Below are 23,050 nucleotides of genomic sequence, written 5' to 3' on the forward strand. Positions count from 1 at the left end.
GAGGTCAGGAGTTCGAGGCCAGCCTGGCTAACATGGTGAAACCCCATCTCTACTAAAAATACAAAAGATTAGCTGGACGTGGTGGCGGGTGCCTGTAATCCCAGCTACTTGGGAGGCTGAGGCAGGAGAATCACTTGAACTTGGGAGGCGGAAGTTACAGTGAGCCAAGATTATGCCATTACACTCCAGCCTGGGCAACAAGAACAAGACTCTGTCTCAAAAAAAAAAGAAAAAACAAGAAAAGAAAAGAAAAAAAAAGAAAAATGGTTGCCTCATTAATAATCTAGTTGCTTAAGACAAATTTTCATGTTCCTAAACACTGATTGTTATCTCACTGAACTCATCTAAATTCTTCCAAATATCAGGTCATTTGAAGAAGATAGAAAGATGTGTGTGTGTGCCTATAGTCATCAGTTTACAAACAGTTTAGAAGGGAGAAGAAATACGTTTAGAAGGGAGAATGTGCTGTAATAATTTGATACAATTTTTTTACATACTTTACTCAAGTTCTGAAACAATGGCATGAAAAGGACAGTCTGAAAAAGAGGGGGAAGGAACCCTACTTCTCAATAGCACTTCGCACTAGTTTATTATTCCATTAATTTAATATAGTCACTATGTCATAATGAATGTTTTTAAGGGCAGGAAATCCAACAGCTCCCCCTGGACCTGCTCTCTTTCCGGCTTTAGAGATCCTTTCTTATCTTTAATGTCCACGACGCAGCACAAACTTACTTCCTTATTGGGTCTTCAGCAGACATGGAAAAGAGGCACAGACCTTTCCACAGACTTGTGGTTATAGCTCAGACTTACTTTTTTCTCCTATAAAGAAAGCGATTCCCTAGATTCTGCATTGTTTAGTTTTGTTTGCTTGCTTTAATATTTTCAACCTTCTAATATTTCTTGTAGTTATTCTTTCTGCAGCTTTTTTGTCATCTATCAGTATGCGAGCCCCCCCAAATCAACATAGTACCAAATGTAAGAAATCATTTCTCTAGTCCCCCATGTATTAGGTCTGTCCCCTAATTTAAAATCACTGATTCAAACACATTACCTTAATAAGAGCAGGGTATGGTGTCGCCTCTTTTTCTAATGGTAAAATCTCAAAATTCGTAGGAATAAATTCATTCTTTGTAGGAAGTTTAAATTTCCCATTCAGGTCAGCATTTTGCCATTTCTGGATGAGTAATGAAACACACAAATGCAGTAAGAGCCTGATTTAAGAGTTTAAAATAGTATCTCTGCTCAATATATGGGAAGTATTAAGTGCACAAATGTCACACAGCATTGTTTTCCATCATATATAAAGGAGGTACTACCAAATCTACTGATGGGTTTTCATGAAACTTGAGTCGGTCTTTCTAGTACTAGCAAAGATTTTGTACTCATATATCTATCCTTCCTCTCCACATCTCCAAAATGACCAGCTGAGGAACAATCTGAGACTATGGAACACAGAAAAGCTGACTGGTCCATATGCAGATCATGTTTATTCTAGCTCTTTAAATAATGGCGAATAATCTGTCCAGGAATATATTCCCACAACTGCTAGACAATAGGTCATTTATATAAGAGCCATAGTTTCAGCTATACTAAGTTATATCCATGTATGGCCTGAAAGCCAGGCTAAAGGGGGTGTCTTTCACTTCAGTACTTCTCTCTTTTTTTTCTTCCGGAGACAGAGTCTTGTTCTGTTGCCCAGGCTGGAGTGCAGTGGCATGATCTCAACTCACTGCAACCTCCGCCTTGTGTGTTCAAGCGATTCTCATGCCTCAGCCTCCCAAGTAGCTGGGACTACCACACCCAACTAATTTTTGTATTTTTAGTAGAGATGAGGTTTTACCATGTTGGCCAGGCTGGTCTTGAACTCCTGGCCTCAACTGATCCACCCACTTCAGCCTCCCAAAGTGTTGGGATTACAGGTGTAAGCCATCATGTCCGGCCTCACTTCAGTACTTCTTTTTTACTTTTACAGACAGAATTTCACTCTGTTGCCCAGGCTGGAATGCAGTGGCATGATCTTCACTCACTGCATCCTCCAACTCCCTGGGATTACAGGTGTGCACCACCACACCCAGCTAATTTCTATATTTTATTAGAGACGGGGTTTCACTGTATTGCCCAGGCTGGTCTCAAACTCCTGATCTCAATCTGCCCACCTCAGCCTCCTAAAGTGCTAGGATTACAGACATGACCCACCGTGCTCGGCCTTCAGTACTTCTTAAGAACTGGCCCACACTTCTCCCAGATGATCATGTAAACTTTTAAGTGAACCAGTAGTTCAAGCACAAGGTTAAGAACAAAGTTGAGGCCAGGCGCAGTGGTTCACGCCTATAATCCCAGCACCTTGGGAAGCCAAGATGTGTGGATCACGAGGTCAGGAGTTTGAGACCAGTCTGGCTAACATAGTGAAACCTCATCTCTATTAAAAATACAAAAAATCAGCCAGGTGTGGTGGTATGCACCTATAATCCCAGCTACTCGGGAGGCTGAGACAGGAGAATCACATGAACCTGGGAGGCAGAGGTTGCAATGAGCCAAGATCGCGCCATTGCACTCCAGCCTGGGCAACAGTGCGAGACTCCGTCTAAAAAACAAAAAAAACACACAAAGTTGAGATTTAGGTTGGGATTCATACAACCTGTAGGCTAGATCTGTTCCCTGTCCTAGTTCCAAAACCTAAGTGGGAGAGATCACAGGCCACTGATTGTTGAACCTAATTTATAAGGCTTTTCAACATTTAAAAAAAAAAAAGCAACTGGCCAGGAGAAAAAAGCAACCAGCCTGGACAACAGAGCAATGTCCTGTCTATTAAAAAAACAACCACCACCACCAATTGTCAATAATTCTGATTTCTGGATTCAGTAATTTGATCTCTAGCTGGTGTGGCACAGCCTTGCAGATTTTACGGTTCTATCTTAGCTCCTGTGTTTGTGTCTTTCCGCACTGGGCAAGTTGGCCATATTTCCTAAGTGGTATCTTAGGTTTCCAGAACAGCTGAATAGTAGGGACTAGGAAACACTTAATAAGTAATTTTACTACTGAGTTCCCAGAGAGATGTGTTCTTAAAAAATTCCTAGCCAGGCATGGTGGCTCAAGCCTGTAATCCCAGCACTTTGGGAGGCTGAGGTGGGAGGATCACAAGGTCAACAGATTGAGACCATCCTAGCCAACACGGTAAAACCCTGTCTCTACTAAAAATACAAAAATTAGCTGGGCGTGGTGGCATGCGTCTATAGTCCCAGGTACTTGGGAGGCTGAGGTAGGAGAATCGCTTGAACCCGGGAGGTGGAGGTTACAGTGAGCCGAGATTGTGCCTCTGTACTTCAGCCTGGTGACAGAGCAAGACTCCATCTCAAAAAAAAAAAAAAAAAAAAAGCCCATTCAGGGCAGGTTTATTCTGGTCAGAGTCTGGTGAACACGGGGATTCTTTCTTGTTTTAGGACTATTTCAGACCCAGCACTAATTCATGGAAGATCAGTTTTCCTCACAGTTTAGAGAGATGGACATTTTCACACACTGGGGGGCTTCAACGATCTCCTTCTGTATCATGAATATGTCAGAGAGCTGTGAAGTATCAGTGAAGATTTTCTTTCTTAAACTAATTACTTTTTTGTATGTCATTACACAGGTACATTTTTAAAATGTCCATTACTCGAGTTTAGCTAGAATCTAGTCAGTAAAGTTTTCTGGTCTTTTCCCAGGAATAATGGAGCCAATCTCAAAGGCACATAGCCAATGAGAATCAAAAGAGAAAGAAAGAAAAAGTACTAGATAAGTAGGTAACATTCACAAGCAAAATCCTGACTACTGATGAATGGGACAAAATATTGTCTTAACATACCTGTTCTGAAAATCGTAATTCCTCTATGTTGACAAAAAGAACGGTGCTATAACATGAGGCATAAAACATAGCACCTTCTGAAGTGAACATGGTATGAATCCTAGAGCCTCCTCTCAGCCTGTGTTCACAGCAAGACTGTGAGCTCTTTGGTCTCTCATGCTTCCTACTTCCATCTCTTCTTGCCTTTCTGCTGCCTGTGCCCGTGTACCCTGCACTTCAGTTACCTTTTATGGCATGAGGCACAACCCTGGTGGTTTGATAGACACATGAGAAAGTGGCTAGAGTATCATGTCTTCATGAAAAAGCTAAACTCCAGCTCCTTATCTACTTGTTGATTTCTCTTAGGATGGTACAGACAACACTAGGTCATCAGTCTTCCACTCTCTGGGGTCTTAGTTGGTGGATCTAGGGAGCAATGTCCTTCTGATTCCTCACAGGCTTATTCATAGATGAGCTAACCCTACCTTGATGACTTCATCTGGTATAGCTTCTTGTTTGTACTGGGTTCCATACCACTCTTCTGTGCGATCAGTTTTTCCTTCAAAAGATTTAGAAACTATTGCAACCCTAGAGATAGAAAAAACAAACAAAAAAACCCTGTAAACTCATACTGTATATATAAATTTAAAGAACCCGATTCAGGACAATATAAATAATATCCAAGAACATGCTGGGCCTCTTAAGACCCAGCAAATCCTGTAAGGCTTAGTCCAAACAAGCAATATAAGAATAGAGGTTTCTGATCATAGTCCCTGTTACCCTTTAGTTATAGTCCATTATTTTCAGTGTGAAAAAGTGCTCACAGGAGAGATTCCTCTAGGTTGCTACTGACTAAAATTTAAAAGAAGAGTAGCTAGGGGAAAAAAATATAACAAGGTCGGTTAAAAAACAGTCCTTAAAAAAAGCAAAGAAGTTGCGGATGTGGTGGCTCATGCCTGAAATCCCAGCACTTTATGAGGCTGAGGCAGGAAGATCGCTTGAGCCCAGGAGTTCAAGAGCAACCTGGGCAAAATAGTGGGACCCGTCTCTACAAAAAATTTTAATAATTAACCAGGTGGGGGGTGGCACGCACCTGTAGTCCCAACTACTTGGGAATCTGAGGTGGGAGGATTGCTTGAGCCCAAGAGTTTGAGGCTGCAGTAGGCTAGAATCACACCACTGCACCCTTGCCTGGGTGACAAATCAAAACCTTTTCTCTTAAAAAAAAAAAAAAAAAGGCAAAAAAGTACTCCTTCCTAGGAATATCTCAGGCGCACAATTAACAGGAATGATAACAGGAATGACTAACGAAACCTGTTGGCTCATCCAGGTATTTTAAAAACGTGACACACATACCCAAGAAACTTTTATTATTGCTTGCTACATTTGTGCTCTATGTTTTTTCCTGCCAGAGACTAGCATCAAATATATCTACTACAAATACATAGGCCTTCCTGCTACTAGGGGAGAAACGGACAAGACCAAAAAATGTCTACCACCGTAACCTCTGCCTCCCGGGTTCAAGAATTCTCCTGTCTCAGCCTCCCAAGTAGCTGGGATTACAGGCGCCTGCCACTATGCCCAGTTAATTTTTTTTTTTTTTTTTTTTGAGTCGGAGTTTTGCTCTTGCCACTCAGGCTGGAGTGCAATGGTGTGATCTTGGCTCACTGCAACCTCCACCTTCCGGGTTCAAGCAATTTTCCGGCCTCAGCCTCCCAAGTAGCTGGGATTACAGGCACCTGCCACCATGCCCAGCTAATTTTTGTATTGTTAGTAGAGATGGGGTTTCACCATGTTGGCCAGGCTGGTCTTGAACTCCTGACTTCAGGTGATCTGCCTGCCTCGGCCTCCCAAAGTACCACGCCCAGCCTAAAAGCTTTTTTTGATGCGACAGTAGAAATAGCCCAGAAGAGAAGTCAGATGGAAAAAAGTGTTCAAGGACGGGCGCGGCGGCTCACGCCTGTAATCCCAGCATTTTCAGAGGCCGAGGCAGGCGGATCACGAGTTCAGGAGATCAAGACCATCCTGGCTAACATGGTGAAACCCCGTCTCTACTAAAAATACAAAAAATTAGTCAGGCGTGGTGGTGGGTGCCTATATTCCCAGCTACTTGGGAGGCTGAGGCAGGAGAATGGTGTGAACCCGGGAGGCGGAGCTTGAAGGGAGCCCAGACTGCCCACTACACACCAGCCTGGGCGACAGAGCGAGACTGTCTCAAACAAAAAAAGAAAAGAAAAAAAAAGTGTTCAAGGAGGGAAGGCAGAGGTAAAATGATGTCAAAAGATAAGTGAACAAAAAATGACAAGACTAGAGGAGCAAAAGAAGTTCACAACCAGTGGAACTCTAAGCCATCCCTGTGGAGCACTATCAGGGACACTCTGCCTCTACTGCCTTTTAATCATCAAAGTTGGAATCATTACACCCCCACCAGTGGACTCAACCACAGGCTGGGACCAATCCTATTTTGAATCTTATGGGTCAAGGAATTCTAGCCAATTAGCTTGGGCAACTTGGTATAAAGTCAGTCCTGCTATTGGTTCCACTTCTCCCTTAAGTCCCAATTCCCAATTCAAATAACTAGGTCCATATCTGTTCCTGCTTGTTCTCACCTATCCCCCTAGAGGTTTGATTCTACCCTCTGAATGTTGGCCTCACAGCTGAAAGCCTAGTACTTGCAATCAAAACTCCCCTCTGATGATACTCATCCATTTTGAGAATCCCAATCTCTGTTCCAAATACCTGCCCCTTGTAGAACCTCCCCAACTTCAATGCTAGTAGTCTGAACTACCATCTATTTTTTATTCATTCTAGACAAAATACTCTACCTGGCTGACTGGACTTGGTCTTGTTATCTGGTTTTTAGTAGATATCCTAAAGCAAGCTGACTCACCTGTCAGTATGACTGACTAATCCTCCAGCTGTAGGTGTTTCTGATCTGGCCTATCTGCCACTAACCACTATCAGTTCTAGAAAACATGCTAAATAAGAAATATGTTCCACAGAAAGATACAGAGGAATCATACGGTTTGACACATCAAAGAGTTCTATTATTGCACCCAGAAGGAAGTGATTCATGTTGGTAGTTTGAGAATCCCTTTTGAGTTATATGTGTAGAGTTCACAGAAATCATATAGCTGTATGAAGAGTGTATGGTATCTCTTCATATGTGTAAGGGCATTCAATACATGATAGAACCTATGCAGACTCAGGCCTAGGAACTCGGGCTTCCACTTTTGTTGATTTCTCAGAAAATGAATGGATTGATTCTCAAGGAGACTTCTAAAAAACATATTAAGTAGAAGAATCTGGTAGATGGTCTTCTCATCTACTCTTCCATGAAACACTTGATTTCTTTTCTTTTTAAAGACAGGGTCTCACTCTGACACCCAGGCTGGAGTGGAGTGGACTTGCCCTCTGAAACAAGAAAACCTTAAACTCAGTTCTGAGAGAGAAAGTAAACAAGCTGCCAAGCCAGATGCTCTGGAGGATGACTTTCTGACACAGAAAGCAGACACTGAAGGCTGTGTAGTAATGCTTAGGTTAAAAAAAGGAGGGGAAAAAGGCAGACCCATCAAGTACAGTCTTTAGGGATTTGGATAGCTATATACCAAAGTGAGGTGTACGGGTAACATGTGAAATGTTATTATAAGGAAATAGACAAGCACAGTTCCTCAGACTAGGCACAGATCAAATACCAGACTAACAAAAAGAGATACTTTCAGACCAACAGTTAGTATATCATTAAGGAATTCAAGATTGAAATATACAATGAAAGGGAATGTATGAGGTAATAAATAAAGACAGGGAAGAAAATAACAGTAGAGACAGAGTATACATACATCAAACCCATATAGACACCTATGAACCAGAGTGTGAAAGTACAGGGAAGAGCACTTGAATTAGGAGAAAAACAATAATTGAAGTACAGATACCTATGGTATACACAACCGCAGACAGTTGAGAAAAACTAGTACAAATATTGGAGTATTTTAGACCATCTGCTGAAAATCTAATTACATGAAAAATAGGGTTTCTTTTTTTTGAGACGGGGTCTTGTACAGTGGTGTGATCATACCTCACTGCAGCCTTGAACTCCTGGGCTCAGGTGATCCTCCTGCCTCAGTCTCTCGAGTAGCTGGGACTATAGGCATATACCACCATACCCAGCTACTTTTTATTTTTGTTGTAGAAACGAGGTCTCACCATGTTGCCCAGACTGGTCTCAAACTTCTGAGCTCAAACAATCCTCCCGCCTTGGCCTCCCAGAGTGCTAGGATTACAGGTGTGAGCCACCATGCCCAGCCCAGTTTTTTTTTTAATGTGGCTAGAGTGTGGGGGAAGGAAAGTCTGCCAATATGGTAATGATGTGATCCTTAGAAATGAGAGAACAGGCCAGGCACGGTGGCTCAAGTCTGTAATCCCAACACTTTGGGAGGCCAAGGCTGGTGGGTCACTTGAGCCCAGGAGTTCAAGGCAAGCCTGGGCAATACGGTGAGACTCTGTCTCTATTTAAAGAAAAAGAAAGAAATTTAAAAATGAAACATAAGAAAACACAACTTTTTCATACTAAAACTTACAACAGCAAGAAAAGGAAGCAGTGGGCTAGAATGAATGCTGTTGACTTCAAGTATATTTTAAAATGTTTGGAGGGAATGCAGCTGTCAAAGCTGGATGGAACTCACCTGGAAACAAAAGGTCTCCTGACTACAGACATTAAAAGGCAATATGGTTCCCAAATAATAAATTCTCTTGAGATTTTTACAAAGGATCCCTGACAAAGCAAAGGGAAAAGATATCCAAATAATGAGAAGAGGCTTCATAGGTAATTGTGATTAATTCAAACAGACTTAGTGGAAAGGGCACAGACCTGGCAATAAGAAACTGGGATTCTGGCAGATACTGTGAATCACTTTCTTTGAAATCTTGCCCAAATTACAGATCTAAGTTAGGCACAAGCCATTTAGCCTCTCTAAACCTCAGTTTCATTAATTTTAATTTTAATTTTTATTTTTTTTTGAGATGGAGTCTCACTCTGTTGCCCAGGCTGGAGTGTAGTGGTGTGATCTTGGCTCACCACAACCTCCGCCTCCTGGGTTCAAGCATTCTCCTGCCTCGGCCTCCCGAGTAGCTGAGACTACAGGAACACATCACCATGCCTGGCTAATTTTTGTATTTTTAGCAGAGACAGGGTTTCACTATGTTGGCCAGGCTGGTCTCAAACTCCTGACCTCATGATCCGCCCACCTCGGCCTCCCAAAGTGCTGGGATTAGAGGCATGAGCCACTGCGCCCGGCTTTTTGTATTTTTAATAGAGACGGGGTTTTGCCATGTTGGCCAGGCTGGTCTTGAACTACTGACCTCAGGTGACCCACCCACCTTGGCCTCCTAAAGTGCTGGGACTACAGGCGTGAGCCACCACACCCGGCCTCATTAATTTTTAAATAGGGATTCAAATTAGATGAACTCTCTCCTTCCACTAGTAAAATTCTACACTATCATGATATCAAATTAGATTTTTAAAGGATACACAGAGAAGACAGAAGGTTGAAAAAAAAAATCTATTGATGAGACTCAAAAATCATACTTAAATAGTGATGAGGCTCGTGAAAAATGCTAAAAACCATTTTTTTAAAGTGCGTGTGTGCGTTTTTTTTTTTTTTTTTTTTTGGGGGGGGGGCGGGAGACAGAGTCTCACTCTATCCCCCAGACTGGAATGCAGTGGCATAATCTTGGCTCACTGCAACCTCCACCCGCTGGGTTCAAGCGATTTCCATGCCTCAGCCTTCTGAGTAGCTGGGATTACAGGTGCCTGCCACCATGCCCAACTAATTTTTGTATTTTTAGTAGAGATGGGGTTTCACCATGTTGGTCAGGCTGGTCTCAAACACCCAAACTCAGGTGATCCACCTGCCTCAGCCTCCCAAAGTGCTGGGATTACAGGCGTGAGCCACCACGCCTGGACTAAAGTGTTTCTTAAAGTAAGAAAAAAGTCAAGAAAGATAAGGCTTAAAGTTGAGAAAATTCAGTCAACTTTTATTGAGTTCTTACCAGGTCAAATTCTGGGAAAGACAAAATACAGTTCCTATTTAGAAGAAACTCATAATTTAATAGGACACATGACCTATAGCAAAATGTAATCAGTTAATCTCATGTTAACAGATGGCAGGACTACTCCTCTCTTATTTACCTTGTCTTTGAAAGAAACATGGGTCTTTAAACTGTAAAGGTGGACCAAACACAGAAAATAGGAGTTGAAGATAGGTGAATGAGCCACGTATGAAATCACCTCTCTGGCCAGGTGTGGTGGCTCACGCCTGTAATCTCAACAATTTGGGAGGCTGAGCCCGGTGGATCACTTGAGTTCAGGAGTTCAAGACCAGTCTGGCCAATATGGTAAAACCCTATCTCCACTAAAAATACAAAAATTAGCTGGGTGTGGTAGTGGGTGCCTGTAATGCCAGCTACTCGGGAGGCTGAGGCAGGAGAATCCTTTGAACCCAGGAGGAAGAGGTTGCAGTGAGCCGAGATTGTGCCACTGCACTCCAGCCTGGGCAACACAGCAAGACTCTGTCTCAAAAAAAAATAAAAATTAAAAAAGAGAAATCACATCTCCAAATACAGATGAGTCACAATTTCTAATGCTTATGCCACTAGCAAATCCTAACAGAATCATTGTCCATCATCTTTTAGAAACGCTGGAGAACACGAGATGAGGCAGAAAACTGGAGATTGAGATGGGCAAATGCTGTAACTTTCAAATAGAAAAAAGGAGTGAAGCCTGAACTCCATAAGCCAGTAAATTAGGCATTGATCCCTGACAAAATTCTACAATTAACTGTCAGACTGTCAAACATTTAGACAAGAAGACCGTTGTTACCACTAGGACTTTCATGGATTAATTAAGAATAACTTCTCCCAAATAAATGGAATTATTTACGACTAAAGGAAGGCACATGACAAAGACTCTATAGCTGCTTTTGTAGATTTAATATGGTAAAACAGGCACCAAATGATAGGATCGGGGGAGGTGGGTGACAATGATCATGGAGTAATAACAGGTAAACACCTTTGAACAAGTCATCAAGTCTCAAAATTCAAAATAATTTTCTAACAATTAGGACTGGCAAAAAGGAAACTGGCTACCTTACTATTATGGGTTTCCCATCCTTGGAAGAAGTTAAACTGAAGCTGGTAACTACTTAGCTGGGATACTACAGAACAGATACACAGTACCATACTGCACTATTTTACATAAGGGACTTGAGCACCTTGGATTTTGATATCCATGGGAGTCTTGGAACCAATCCCCTGCAGATATGGAGGGCCAAGTGTATACCTAACAGGAGTTGGATTAAATGGCCTCTAAGGTTCCTTTTATTCTTAAGAGTTTCCTGTTTATTTCCCTACCTGGTTGCAATGTTAAACTTGTCTCAGTGGGTATTAAAGAAGGTAATCTTACCCTTGAGCCACCCTAGTCTGGCCTGGCAGTTGGCAGTATTATCCCAGGTTGTTTGCACCATGTATCACTGACCTACTGCAGTTACAACTGTAACAGTCACAGAGACCAATCCTGTAGAGGAAAAGTGCTTTCTCTTTAAATGTGAGAGTAAAAAGAGGTACCTAATTGCATAAGGTATCACATTTAGAAATATGCAATTTCAAAAGTAAAACATATGCTCCAGCAAATGCACTCCTACAAAGTGTTGCTGGGTCAACTACTGGCTCTAGAGCAGCAAGAATTAGAATTTAAATCATGGTTTTTTCCTACAAAAAAAAAAAAGCACACCCTTATTATATGGTATAGCTTTTTTTTTTTTTTTTTTGAGACGGAGTCTCGCTCTGTCGCCCAGGCTGGAGTGCAGTGGCCGGATCTCAGCCCACTGCAAGCTCCGCCTCCCGGGTTTACGCCATTCTCCTGCCTCAGCCTCCCAAGTAGCTGGGACTACAGGTGCCAGCCACCTCGCCCGGCTAGCTTTTTTTTGTATTTTTTAGTAGAGAGAGGGTTTCACCGTGTTAGCCAGGATGGTCTCGAACTCCTGACCTCGTGATCCGCCTGTCTCGGCCTCCCAAAGTGCTGGGATTACAGGCTTGAGCCACCGCGCCCGGCCTATGGTATAGCTTTAATATAGCATTAGCTTGTGTTTGTACAACGCTTTTTGACTTTGCTAAAACATTTTACATCATATAAAGCACTATCCCCATTTTGCAGATGAGCAGGGTTCAAGGAAATTAAATGAGAGCCAGTATTCATGACATTATATAAAGTTAACTTTTCACAAATCCCCCTTTCAGGACTGTCAACTCTGAGGTGTCACATAAGTGATTCAATAAACATTGAAGGAAAAAAATTATGTATCCAAGATCTCATGACTAGTAGTAGGTGACAAAACAACACAAAACTAGTAACTGGAAGGAATCTTAAAGATTGTTTAGTGAGGCCGGGTATGGTGGCTCATGCCTGTAATCCCAGCACTTTGGGAGGACGGGGCGGGTGGATCACTAGAGGTCAGGAGTTTGAGACCAGCCTAGCTAACGTGGTGAAATCTTGTCTGTACTAAAAAAAAAAAAAAAAAAAAAAAAAAATACAGGCCGGGCATGGTGGCTCACACCTGCAATCCCAGCACTTTGGGAGGCCGAGGCAGGTGGATCGCCTGAGGTCAGGAGTTCAAGACCAGCCTGGCCAACACAGCAAAAGCCCATCTCTACTAAAAATTCAAAAAGTTAGCTGGGCGTGGTGGCAGGAGCCTGTAATCCCAGCTACTCGGGAGGCTGAGGCAGGAGAATTGTCTGAACCCGGGAGGCGCAGGTGCAGTGAGCCGAGATCATGCTATTGTACTCCAGCCTAGGCAATAAGAGCGAAACTCCATCTCAAAAAACAAAAAACAAAAATTAAGTCAGGCATGGTGGCAGGTGCGTGTTATTCCAGCTACTGGGAGGCTGAGGCAAGAGAATTGCTTGAACCTGCAAAACAGATTGTCTAATAAGTTCTATTAGTAAATCTATAGCTCTTCCTCCTCATGTTGGTAAGAGGTTTAATTTGTAGAAGGTATATGATAAAATTCAACCAGATTTAGCTTGATTTTTTTCCCCCCGGAATACATAGGTACACTGAGGAAAATACAAATATTTAAACTGTTTTACTTGCCTAAATGAGGCAAGTAAATTAAAATTAGTGTGGCAAGTAAAGTAAAAATTAGTGTGTGTTCTGGGTATTTTTCTTCCATGTATTTTAATCATGTAAGTAAATGCATATATCACTTAATTAGCAGTTTTTAATATTGATGATGTCCATTTTATCAGTGTGTTTTTTTTTTTTTTTGAGATGGAGTTTCACTCTTTTGCCCAGGGTGGAGTAAAGTGGTGTGATCTTGGCTCCCTGCAACCTATGGCCCCCAGGTTCAAGTGATTCTCCTGCCTCAGCTTCCCAAGTAGCTGGGATTATGGTAGAGATGGGGTTTCGCCATTTTGGCCAGGCTGGTCTTGAACTCCTGACCTTAGGTGATCCACCCACTTCAGTCTCCCAAAGTGCTAGGATTATAGGCATGAGCCACCGCGCCCAGCCTTCTTTAAGGCACGGTCTCACTCTGTTGCCCAGGCTGGAGTACAGTAGCATGATCATGGCTCACTGCAACCTCCACCTCCTCAGCTCAAGCGATCCTCCCACCTCAGCCTCCTGAGTAGCTGGGACTACAGGCATGCACCACCACACCCTGCTACTTTGCTTTTTTTTTTTAGAGATGGGGTTTCATCATGTTGCCCAGGCTGGTCTCGAACTCCTGAGCTCAAGCAATCCTCCCTCTATGCCTTGCAAAATGCTGGCATTACAGGCGTGAACCACTGTGCACGGCCAATGTGTTTTCGTCAGTGGTACTGCTTTTCATGTTCTATCCAAGAAATCTTTGCCTATCTCAAGGTTTTGAAGATATTTTCCTATTTTTTCTGGAAGTTTTATAGATTTAGTGCTTATATTTAGGTCTATGATCTATCTCAAATTTTATAAATAGTATGAGGTAAAGGTCAACTTTCATCATTTTTCATATAGATATGTAGCTGGTAGAACAGCACCATTTGTTGAAAAGATTTTCCATTCTCAATTATGTTGATGCTCTTGTCAAAAATAAAATCAACTGACTGGCCAGGTATGGTGACTCATGCCCTCATGCCTGTAATCCCAGCACTTTGGGAGGCCAAGGTGGGCTGATCACCTGAGGTCATGAGTTTGAGACCAGCCTGACCAACATGGAGAAACCCCATCTCTACTGAAAATACAAAAATTAGCCAGGCGTGGTGGCATATACCTGTAATCTCAGCTACTTGGGAGGCTGAGGCAAGAGAATCGCTTGAACCTGGGAAGCAGAGGTTGCAGTGAGCTGAGATCGCACCACTGCACTCCAGCCTGGGCGAGAGTGAGACCCCATCTCAGAAAAAAATAAAAAAAATAAAAAAGGCCAGGTGCAGTGGCACATGCCTGTAATCCCAGCACTTTGGGAAGCTGAGGTGGGAGGACCATTTGAGCTTAGGAGTTCGAGACTAATCTGGGCAACATAGTGACACTCTATCTCTACAAAAAAATTTAAAAATTAGCTGGGCATTGGTGGCATATGCCTGTAATCCCAGCTACTTGGGAGGCTCAGGCATGAGAATTGCTTGAACTCAGGAGGAGGAGGTTGCAGTGAGCCAAGATCACGCCAGTGCACTCCAGCCTGGGCAACAGAGCAAGACTATTAAACAAACAAAAAAAAAGCCGGATGCGTTGGTTCACGTCTGTAATCCCAGCACTTTGGGAGGCCAAGGCAGGCAGATCACCATGACAAGAGATCAAGACCATCCTGGCCAACATGGTGAAACCCTGTCTCTACTAAAAATACAAAAATTGGCTGGGCATGGTGGCACATGCCTGTAGTTACAGCTACTAGGGAGGCTAAGGCAGGAGAATCGCTTGATCCCAGGACACAGAGGTTGCAGTGAGCCAAGACTGTGCCATTGCACTCCAGCCTGGCAACACAGTGAGACTCCATCTAAAAAAAAAAAAAAAGAAAAAAAGAAAAAAGGCCCAGAACGGTGGCTCATGCCTGTAATCCCAGCACTTTAGGAGGCTGAGGTGGGCGGATCACCTGAGGTCAGGAGTTCGAGACCAGCCTGGTCAACACGGTGAAACCCCATCTCTACTGAAATAAATTAGCCAGGTGTGGTGGCGAGTGTCTGTAATCCCAGCTACTCAGGAGGCTGAGGCAGGAGAATTGCTTGAACCTGGGAGGCGGGGTTGCAGTAAGCCAAGATCGCGCCATTGCACTCCAGCCTGGGTGATAAGAGTGAAACTCCATCTCAAAAAAAAAAAGAAAAAATTAAACCAGTATAGTGGCTTGCACCCATAGTCCCAGCTACTCAGGAAGCTGATGCAGGAAGATCACTTAAGCCCAAGAGGTCTAGGCTGCAGTGAGCTATGATCCTGCCACTACAGTCCAGCCTTGGTGACAATGCAAGACCCTGTCTCTAAATAAATAAATCAAAAGAAGAAAAACAGCCTACCAGGATTTGGGTTATGATTACATTGAGTCTATGAATCAGATTGGAGAGAACTAACATATTAATAATATCAAGTCTCCTAATGTATGAATATAGTATGCTTCTTCATTTATTTAAGTCTTCTTTCATTTTTCTTGGCTACTGTTTGCTCTCTTCTACTGTTTTTAGTTTTTTATGTAGAAGTCTTGCTTATCTTTGGTTAAACTCATTCCTAGTATATATGCAATTCATTTTTGTATATTGACCTTGCAACCTGTGACTGTGCTGAATTCACTTATTAGTTCCAGATTTTTGCAGGCGAAAGTAGATTCCTTAGGATTTTCTACATACGCAACCACATGTATCAGTGTATATATCACTTTAAACCATTTAAATTATGTGAACTATATCTCGCCATCCCCCACTAGACTACATCAGGCATGAATAACTTAATATATTAGCTTATACAAATATTTAATCTACAACTTTCTCTGTTGTTTGCTGAATGGAAAAGGAAAGATTTCTTCATTTTTCAATTCCTCAGTAAATTATCTAGAGTTGAAAAAGAGCATTTGCTATTAAAGGCAGAATGATCAACTCACCAATCTCTAATGAATTCACAGCTGTTGGTAACTTCGTCTAGTTTTTTAGTATGATTTTCTGTATCATAATCAATTTTTGAGTAATTAAGGATTAGGCAATAAATGGGGACTTAACATATTGGCAAGAAACTGCATAGGAAACATTGTAACCTATTGGGTACCTCAAACCGGAAATTCAATTTCTAAATAATTTTACATTATTTTCATTGAAAAAGATTTCTAAATTTTGACCCTTAATATATTTTTTAAACCTCAAAACCATGGTATCTTATTCCAATTTTAAAATTCTAGGCTCGGTAAGAAAAAGAAAAGAAAATTATAGGCTGCGCATGTGAATCCCAGCACTTTGGGGGGCTAAACTGGATTGAGGCCAGGAGTTTGAGACCCACCTGGGCAATACAGTGAGACCCTATCTCTATAAAAAATTGTTCTTGAAGCTAATTATTTGTACTCATCCAAACACTGTATCATAATATAAAAAATCATTAAAACTTTAAAAAATAGAGATGGAGTCTCACCATGCTACTCAGGCTGGTCTTAAATTCCTAGGCTCAAGTGATCCTCCTGCTTTGGCTTCCCAAAAAAAGAGAATATTTAGCTGAATCCCAGCATGAAGTCAGGTAAAATCTGGCTAACAGTATTTCCTAGAAGAAAGTCACCTGAGTCCACCAATCACCTAGGAGTCACAATAGATAGGTCAAGCCCACCTGAACATTAGAAGACATTAATTATTGTTCTCAACCTAAACAGTATGGTGCAAGTCATATATATGCAATTATAGCTAATGACTCTTTGATAATATGTCTGGAAAAGTGCAAACAATGGTAACTAGGAAAAGACCCTGACAGTACAGTTCTGTCAAAAGGATTTTTTTTTTTTTTGAGATGGAGTTTCGCTCTTGTTTCCTAGGCTGGAGTGCAATGGCATGATATTGGCTCACAGCAACCTCCACTTCCCGGGTTCAAGCGGTTCTCCTGCCACAGCCTCCTGAGTAGCTGGGATTACAGACGCATGCCACCACACTTGGGTAATTTTGTATTTTTAGTAGAGACGGAATTTCTCCATGTTGGTCAGACTGGTCTCAAACCCCCGACCTCAGGTGTTCCGCCCACCCTGGCCTCCCAAAGTGCTGAGATTACAGGTGGGAGCCACCACGCCAAGCCCCAAAAGATTTTTTCTTCAAAAAGTTCTATCACATTGTTGATCTTATTCATAAAACAACTGTTCCAAAAAACTTATTTACTTAATCACCAAATTACCAGTAGAATTTCAAAAATACTTCCCTGAGGAAAAAAATTAAAAATGTAAAACGTGTCATTCAATTATATTCCATCATTTGACTTTAGAAAACATATATGAAATTCAGTTTTAAGGGAGGAATATCATGTGGTGGCTCACAGGCACTTTAGGGACTACTTTCCTCTAGCAAGAATACCTCTGCTGCTATAAGAGTTTGGACTTTTGATTTCCTGGTTAACCACTGGTCAATCAGGAGGATTCTGAGATTGTAATCTTTACTGTGGCTTAAGAAAAAGAGGGTGTCTTCACTTGCTTATATGAGCCAGATAGGTTGGGCTGACACTTTGGGAGTTTGAGTTAGAATAAAGTCAGGTTAAGACAGGTTATTATTCTATTTGATTTATGATAATAAAATTATATTTGTTTTTTAAAATGTCCTCATCTTTTGGAGATATTGCCTCAAAATAATCTAGGGTGGAAGGAGGATGACTGAAGAGGGATGGATAAAAAAGACTGGCCATGTATCAATGGTTGAAGCTTGCTGTTGCTTCATTATACTATTCTCTACTTTTGTAATCATGCTTGATAAAATGTTTAAAAGCATTTTATTCACAATTTCAAATTTTTTCAGATTCTAATCACTATTGAAAATTTAGTGTATAATAGTAAAATCTGTATGGTGACTCACCGGACATTTTCTGGTCTGAGTTTATCGAGAACCATCTCTATTAAGTCAGGTCTAAATTCTTCCAGTAAATATTCTGCTGTGAGCACTTCTTCTAGGGGATAATACTTTTAAAAAGGAAAATATAAATAAATATACATAGCTACTACATAGTTTATTAAAGCAGATATGTAATACATTAAATTCATTACTGTACACCCTTTCTCCCTTCAATTAAATTGTACTCCATTGGAAAAATTTTCTGAGGCCCTAAATCATTTTCTCCTTCCTACCACATTGTTAAGCAGTTTCATATTGTTTGATGATTCTGCCAAATATACTGTTAATCTCCAAACATACTTCCATTATAGAGAGCAAAATCACAGTTCTTTCAGGGAAAACCATGAATATTTCTGGTCAAAAATTGAGTACTTGTTAATGAAGAAAATTCGGTAATAAAATGCTGACACCTACAGGATTTTTAAATATAAAGTACACACATTTTCATGAACAGAATTTCCTAAATTTCTATGAAACAAGCTAGACAAACATTTGGGAAACTGTTGTGGGAAAAAAAATGGCTCATATTTTTGACCAGTGTAGAAAAACAATCCAGAAGATGCTTTTTGGTAAGAGCAACTTCCAATATTGGTAAGAGCAGCTTCCACACTGACTGATTCATTCATCCAATAAATATTTAACGAACATCTACTCTGTGCCAGGCACTGTTCCACGCACTATGGATAAAACAGTAGGTAAGACACATGAAATCCTTTGTCCTCCAAGAAGTGCACAAACACTGTAATTGGGAGGGAGGCAGACAATAAACAAATATTGTAACTTTAGTGAGAGGTGCTATGAAAATAATAAAAAGGGGGGAGGGGCATTATTTTAGATTGGGAGGTCAGAGAAGGTCTGAGGAGAAGAAATCTGAGGGGAGACTCAAATGATAAGAATCTAGCCAGGCAAAGATCAGATAGAAGAGTGTTTCATGTAGAGAAAATAGCAATGGGGGAGGAATAAACTTAATGTCTGAAAATTAGAGAGCCAGTACAGTTGGAGTGGAATGTAAATGGGAGAGGTGGGCTGGACAGTAGTATGGAAGATGGCCAGATAGGCTGGGGCCACATCACCTTGTAGGCCAAGGAAAATTTTGCATTTTATGCCAACTCTGTTGGGAAACCACTGAAGGAATTTAAACAGAGGAGTGAAACATTCAGATTTTAGTTTTCAAAAGATCACGAGGCTGGAAAAATAAACTACAATGGGGACCAAGAGGAAAATAGGGATCCCAGGTAAAAGACTATCATGGTAGCCCAAGCAAGAAATCATGATAGCTCAGACTAGGATGGTAGCAATGGAAATTTTAAAAAAGTAAATGATCAATAGCTTTCACATAAGTAGCACTTGACATGCTGCAGAACTGAAATATATTTAAAGCCAATAAGCAAAATGCGTATTTAATAAAAACATTACAGAAAATAAGTTTCAGGATGAAAATTAAGATTTTAAACATATCCTGACATCAACATTTGCCCTGTTGCTACAAAGTTTAAAGTTTTATACCTCAGCTTCAATTTTAATAATTCACTTATTATTGAAAATAATATATGCAAGATTGCTGAAATACTCTACACAGCAATGTATACAGTAAAATAACAACAAACTTACATGCAATATTCCTGCAATCTTAGATGTATAGCCCCGTGGCCTCTCTTTGTCTTTAAACCTAAAAGCAACAGCATTCAAGTCCTAAAATAGAAAATTAATCCAATTAGATACATCCACCCTTATTTAGAAACTTTTTTTTTTAAGTGTTTGGCTTGCACTATAAGCTTGCTACTCCATAAATACTCCATAAATACTTTATCACACTTTCTGAAAAAATGGCTATGCTTGATTTAGAAATGCATAGAGTATTTAAAAAATTTCTTAATGTGTATAAAATTTAATCCATCAACCTAGGCTTAAAACCAAAAACAAAATAGGTAAACAATTTTCAATGAAAATAACAAATACAGAATATGGCTCTATAGCCTAAGTTGCTGAAACTAGTAGCCAAAGAATTTAGAAAAACTGTGTGAAAGAACCTTGTGAGATCCAACAATTCCACCATAGATGATTTTGGTGACTCATTCAGAGAACAGCACCCAGATTAGGAGTTATTGCCATAATTTTTGGAAGCAGAAATTATACCTTTAAACTTTTATCTAGTTAAAAAGGATGTTTCTTATACTAAAATACATTTGAGAATCTCGATAGGCTTTAAAGCACATATTTTTAAAAATCCATTTTAAAAAGGCTTTTAAAAATTTGAAAGACAAACACCATTTGCTTTATGCAAAAAAAAAAAAAAAAAAAAAAAAGCCAGGCTCTTCCACACATACAATAATAAAATCACTTTTAAAAACACAATCATACATAAACAATTCATTACTTCTTTGAGAGTTTGCTACAGATTTAAAGATCTGAAAATGACAGAGCTCATGCAGCTTCAGGCAGGAAGTAACATAACCCCTGACAGATTCTAGCTCAAGAAACTGCTGATTTTCTTCTGAGTGATGGAAAAGCATTTGATTTCTTCCCTTTTCCATCCTAAAAAGGGCTACATGATGCCTTTCCCCTTAGTTGTGCCCCAAGTAGCAAATCAGACTAGTACAACTAAGCCTTAACTAATACTATTATACATTGCAAAATTTTAGAGTTCAATTAGGAAAAAAACTTTAAAAGTTTAACTGGGCCTTAAATTTAAACTAATTCACATGTATTTGTTCTTGAAAAATAGATTCCTTAAGAAAAGTTTTGGTGAAACAAAAGTACCTTGCACTCTTGGAAAACCCATTCTTGAGGTCCTTCTGCACGTAACTTCTGAATGTATTGAAACATGTGCAAAATTATATCTTCAACATGTACTGGAAAAAAGGGGCACACTTAAAAACCATTCAGTCCTTGAATCCTTCAAAGCAGTGAGCTCACTCCTAAGGTAAAGTCAGGTAAGTGGAAGATGGTCCCTCTTAGAAAATGCAGTCCTCACCTCCCTGAGACTGGTTTTAGGTGTCCCACACACATGGCCCTCTGGGCTCAGGGATATGTGACAGAAAGGGTGTTGGGGCAGTAAATGAGCAAATAAAAAGCCAAGTCCACATTTAACAAGTACAACATAATGATCAGTTGTTAAGGGGAGAAGAATCGTCCATGAAACAAAGGCCAAGTTACATATGAAAAATACAATGGATAAGTTGTATGAATTAAAGTGTTATAGCTTTCAACATAAAACAGATCCACAGCAAGAAGAAGTTAAAAAACATCATAGAAAGTAAATTTTCATTCAAAAGTAAAAAGGTGAATCAATACTTACATAATCCTTCCTCAGTCAAGTCCACATTAATGATAAAAAACATAAAACCTCGGGCTCCTTCCTTCTGCCCACCAACAAGAGTATTAACCCAGCCTGCAACATTCAAAGGAAATCAACATGATTGATTGCATATGTGGCTTCTTTGAAGCTAAGAAAAAATTTTTAAATTCATACTGTATGTTCCTAAGACATGAGAATGAACCTCTTGCAAAAAAGATGGGGGAAAAAAATCAGTTCAGAAAAACAGTTTCAGATGGTGCAGAAGTGGGGTCTTTCCTGAAGATTCCTCACATCAATTCCCAGTCAAGAGTAGACTACTGGCTGGGCACGGTGGCTCATGCCTGTAATCCCAGCACTTTGGGAGGCCAAGGTGGGTGATTGCTTGAGACCAGGAGTTTGAGACTAGCCTGGGCAAAATGGCGAAACCCCATCTCTATCTAAAAAAGAAAAAAAAAAAAAAAAGACAACAGCATGCCAATAACCACCATCTCACTTACTAACCCAAAATGGTCACATCTAAGAATATTCATTCACAGGACAATATTCAGGAGAAAATGAGAGCCAGAGTGAAAAGATGTGGTGGACACTCAGAAGCTGCTGCCCAGGAGACTTACCCTTTGATTTAAGTTCTGATAACAGACTTCCAGGACCTTCATGCCCAATGAGATGACCAAGATAATGACCAGGATTTGATTTGTAGTATTTCTGAAGGTCAGGTATGGGAAATGTCACATAGAGATTCCTAATATCTTTAATGGGTACTATTTTGTAAAGTTGCTGGAGAAAACAAATCACAGAGATTAGCTATATACAACTCCTACTGAAGAAAATATTTCTAAACTATGAAGAATGATTTTCAAGGAAGAATACCAAATTTAAGAGCAAATCAATTGCCCCAGAAAATGATACACTGACCACAAATAAATAATGACTCAGCACTCTCCTAGTGGAATTTCATTACAGTCGGTATATCGTCCATGTTTGACCCCCTGAAACATGCAGCTAAATATTAATGGTTTTGAATGCTTATCTTCAGGTACAGGGTAACAGCTTCAACAGTTATTAAGACTACAGCTACCAAAACTACTTTTAGCATGTAAAGACCAGAACATATTGATATGTTTTTGGTGATTCATGATCCTAATAAATGTGAGATTGATTTTATTATCCTGACAAATACTTTAACCACATGGGGGCTGGGTGCGGTGGCTCACACCTATAATCCCTGCACTTTGGGAGGCCAAAGGAGACAGATCACCTGAGGTCAGGAGTTCGACCTCAGCCTGGCCAACATGGTGAAACCCCATCTCTGTTAAAAATACAAAAATTAGGCCGGGCGCAGTGGCTCAAGCCTGTAATCCCAGCACTTTGGGAGGCCGAGACGGGCGGATCACGAGGTCAGGAGATCGAGACCATCCTGGCTAACATGGTGAAACCCCGTCTCTACTAAAAAATACAAAAAAATAGCCGGGCGAGGTGGCGGGCGCCTGTAATCCCAGCTACTCGGGAGGCTGAGGCAGGAGAATGGCCTAAACCCGGGAGGCGGAGCTTACAGTGAGCTGAGATCCGGCCACTGCAGAAAAAAAAAAAAAAAAAAAAAAAAAATACAAAAATTAGCCGGGCACGGTGGCATGCACCTACAGTTCCAGCTACTCAGGGGGCTGAGGCAGAAGAATTGCTTGAACTTGGGAAGCAGAGGTTGCAGGGAGCCGAGATCGCACCGCTGCACTCTAGCCTGGGCAACAGAGCGTAACTCCTTGTCAAAAAAACCAAAAACAGAAACAAACAAACAAACAAACAAACTACATATGGGCTGGGTACAGTGGCTCACGCCTGTAATTCCAGCATTTTGGGAGGCT

At 40.8% G+C, this 23,050-nt stretch overlaps 1 protein-coding gene across 6 annotated transcripts in view; it reads right to left on the reverse strand.

Annotated features, from left to right (window-relative positions):
* Positions 1 to 23,050, reverse strand: part of IDE (insulin degrading enzyme) — a 121,547-nt gene that overhangs the window by 34,849 nt on the left and 63,648 nt on the right. For all 6 annotated transcript variants that reach the window (XM_033224505.1, XM_033224471.1, XM_033224461.1 and 3 more), the window contains exons 7-13: positions 21,806 to 21,968; positions 21,192 to 21,284; positions 20,654 to 20,745; positions 19,505 to 19,585; positions 17,858 to 17,961; positions 4,309 to 4,411; positions 1,055 to 1,177 (exon numbers count right to left, since the gene is read on the reverse strand). In XM_033224505.1, the coding sequence (XP_033080396.1) occupies positions 1,055 to 1,177; positions 4,309 to 4,411; positions 17,858 to 17,961; positions 19,505 to 19,585; positions 20,654 to 20,745; positions 21,192 to 21,284; positions 21,806 to 21,968 (759 nt within the window). The remainder of the gene's footprint in view (positions 1 to 1,054; positions 1,178 to 4,308; positions 4,412 to 17,857; positions 17,962 to 19,504; positions 19,586 to 20,653; positions 20,746 to 21,191; positions 21,285 to 21,805; positions 21,969 to 23,050) is intronic.

Source organism: Trachypithecus francoisi, unplaced genomic scaffold (genome assembly GCF_009764315.1).
Source record: "Trachypithecus francoisi isolate TF-2019V2 unplaced genomic scaffold, Tfra_2.0 Contig01436, whole genome shotgun sequence".
In the NCBI taxonomy this organism is placed as follows: Eukaryota; Metazoa; Chordata; class Mammalia; order Primates; family Cercopithecidae; genus Trachypithecus; species Trachypithecus francoisi.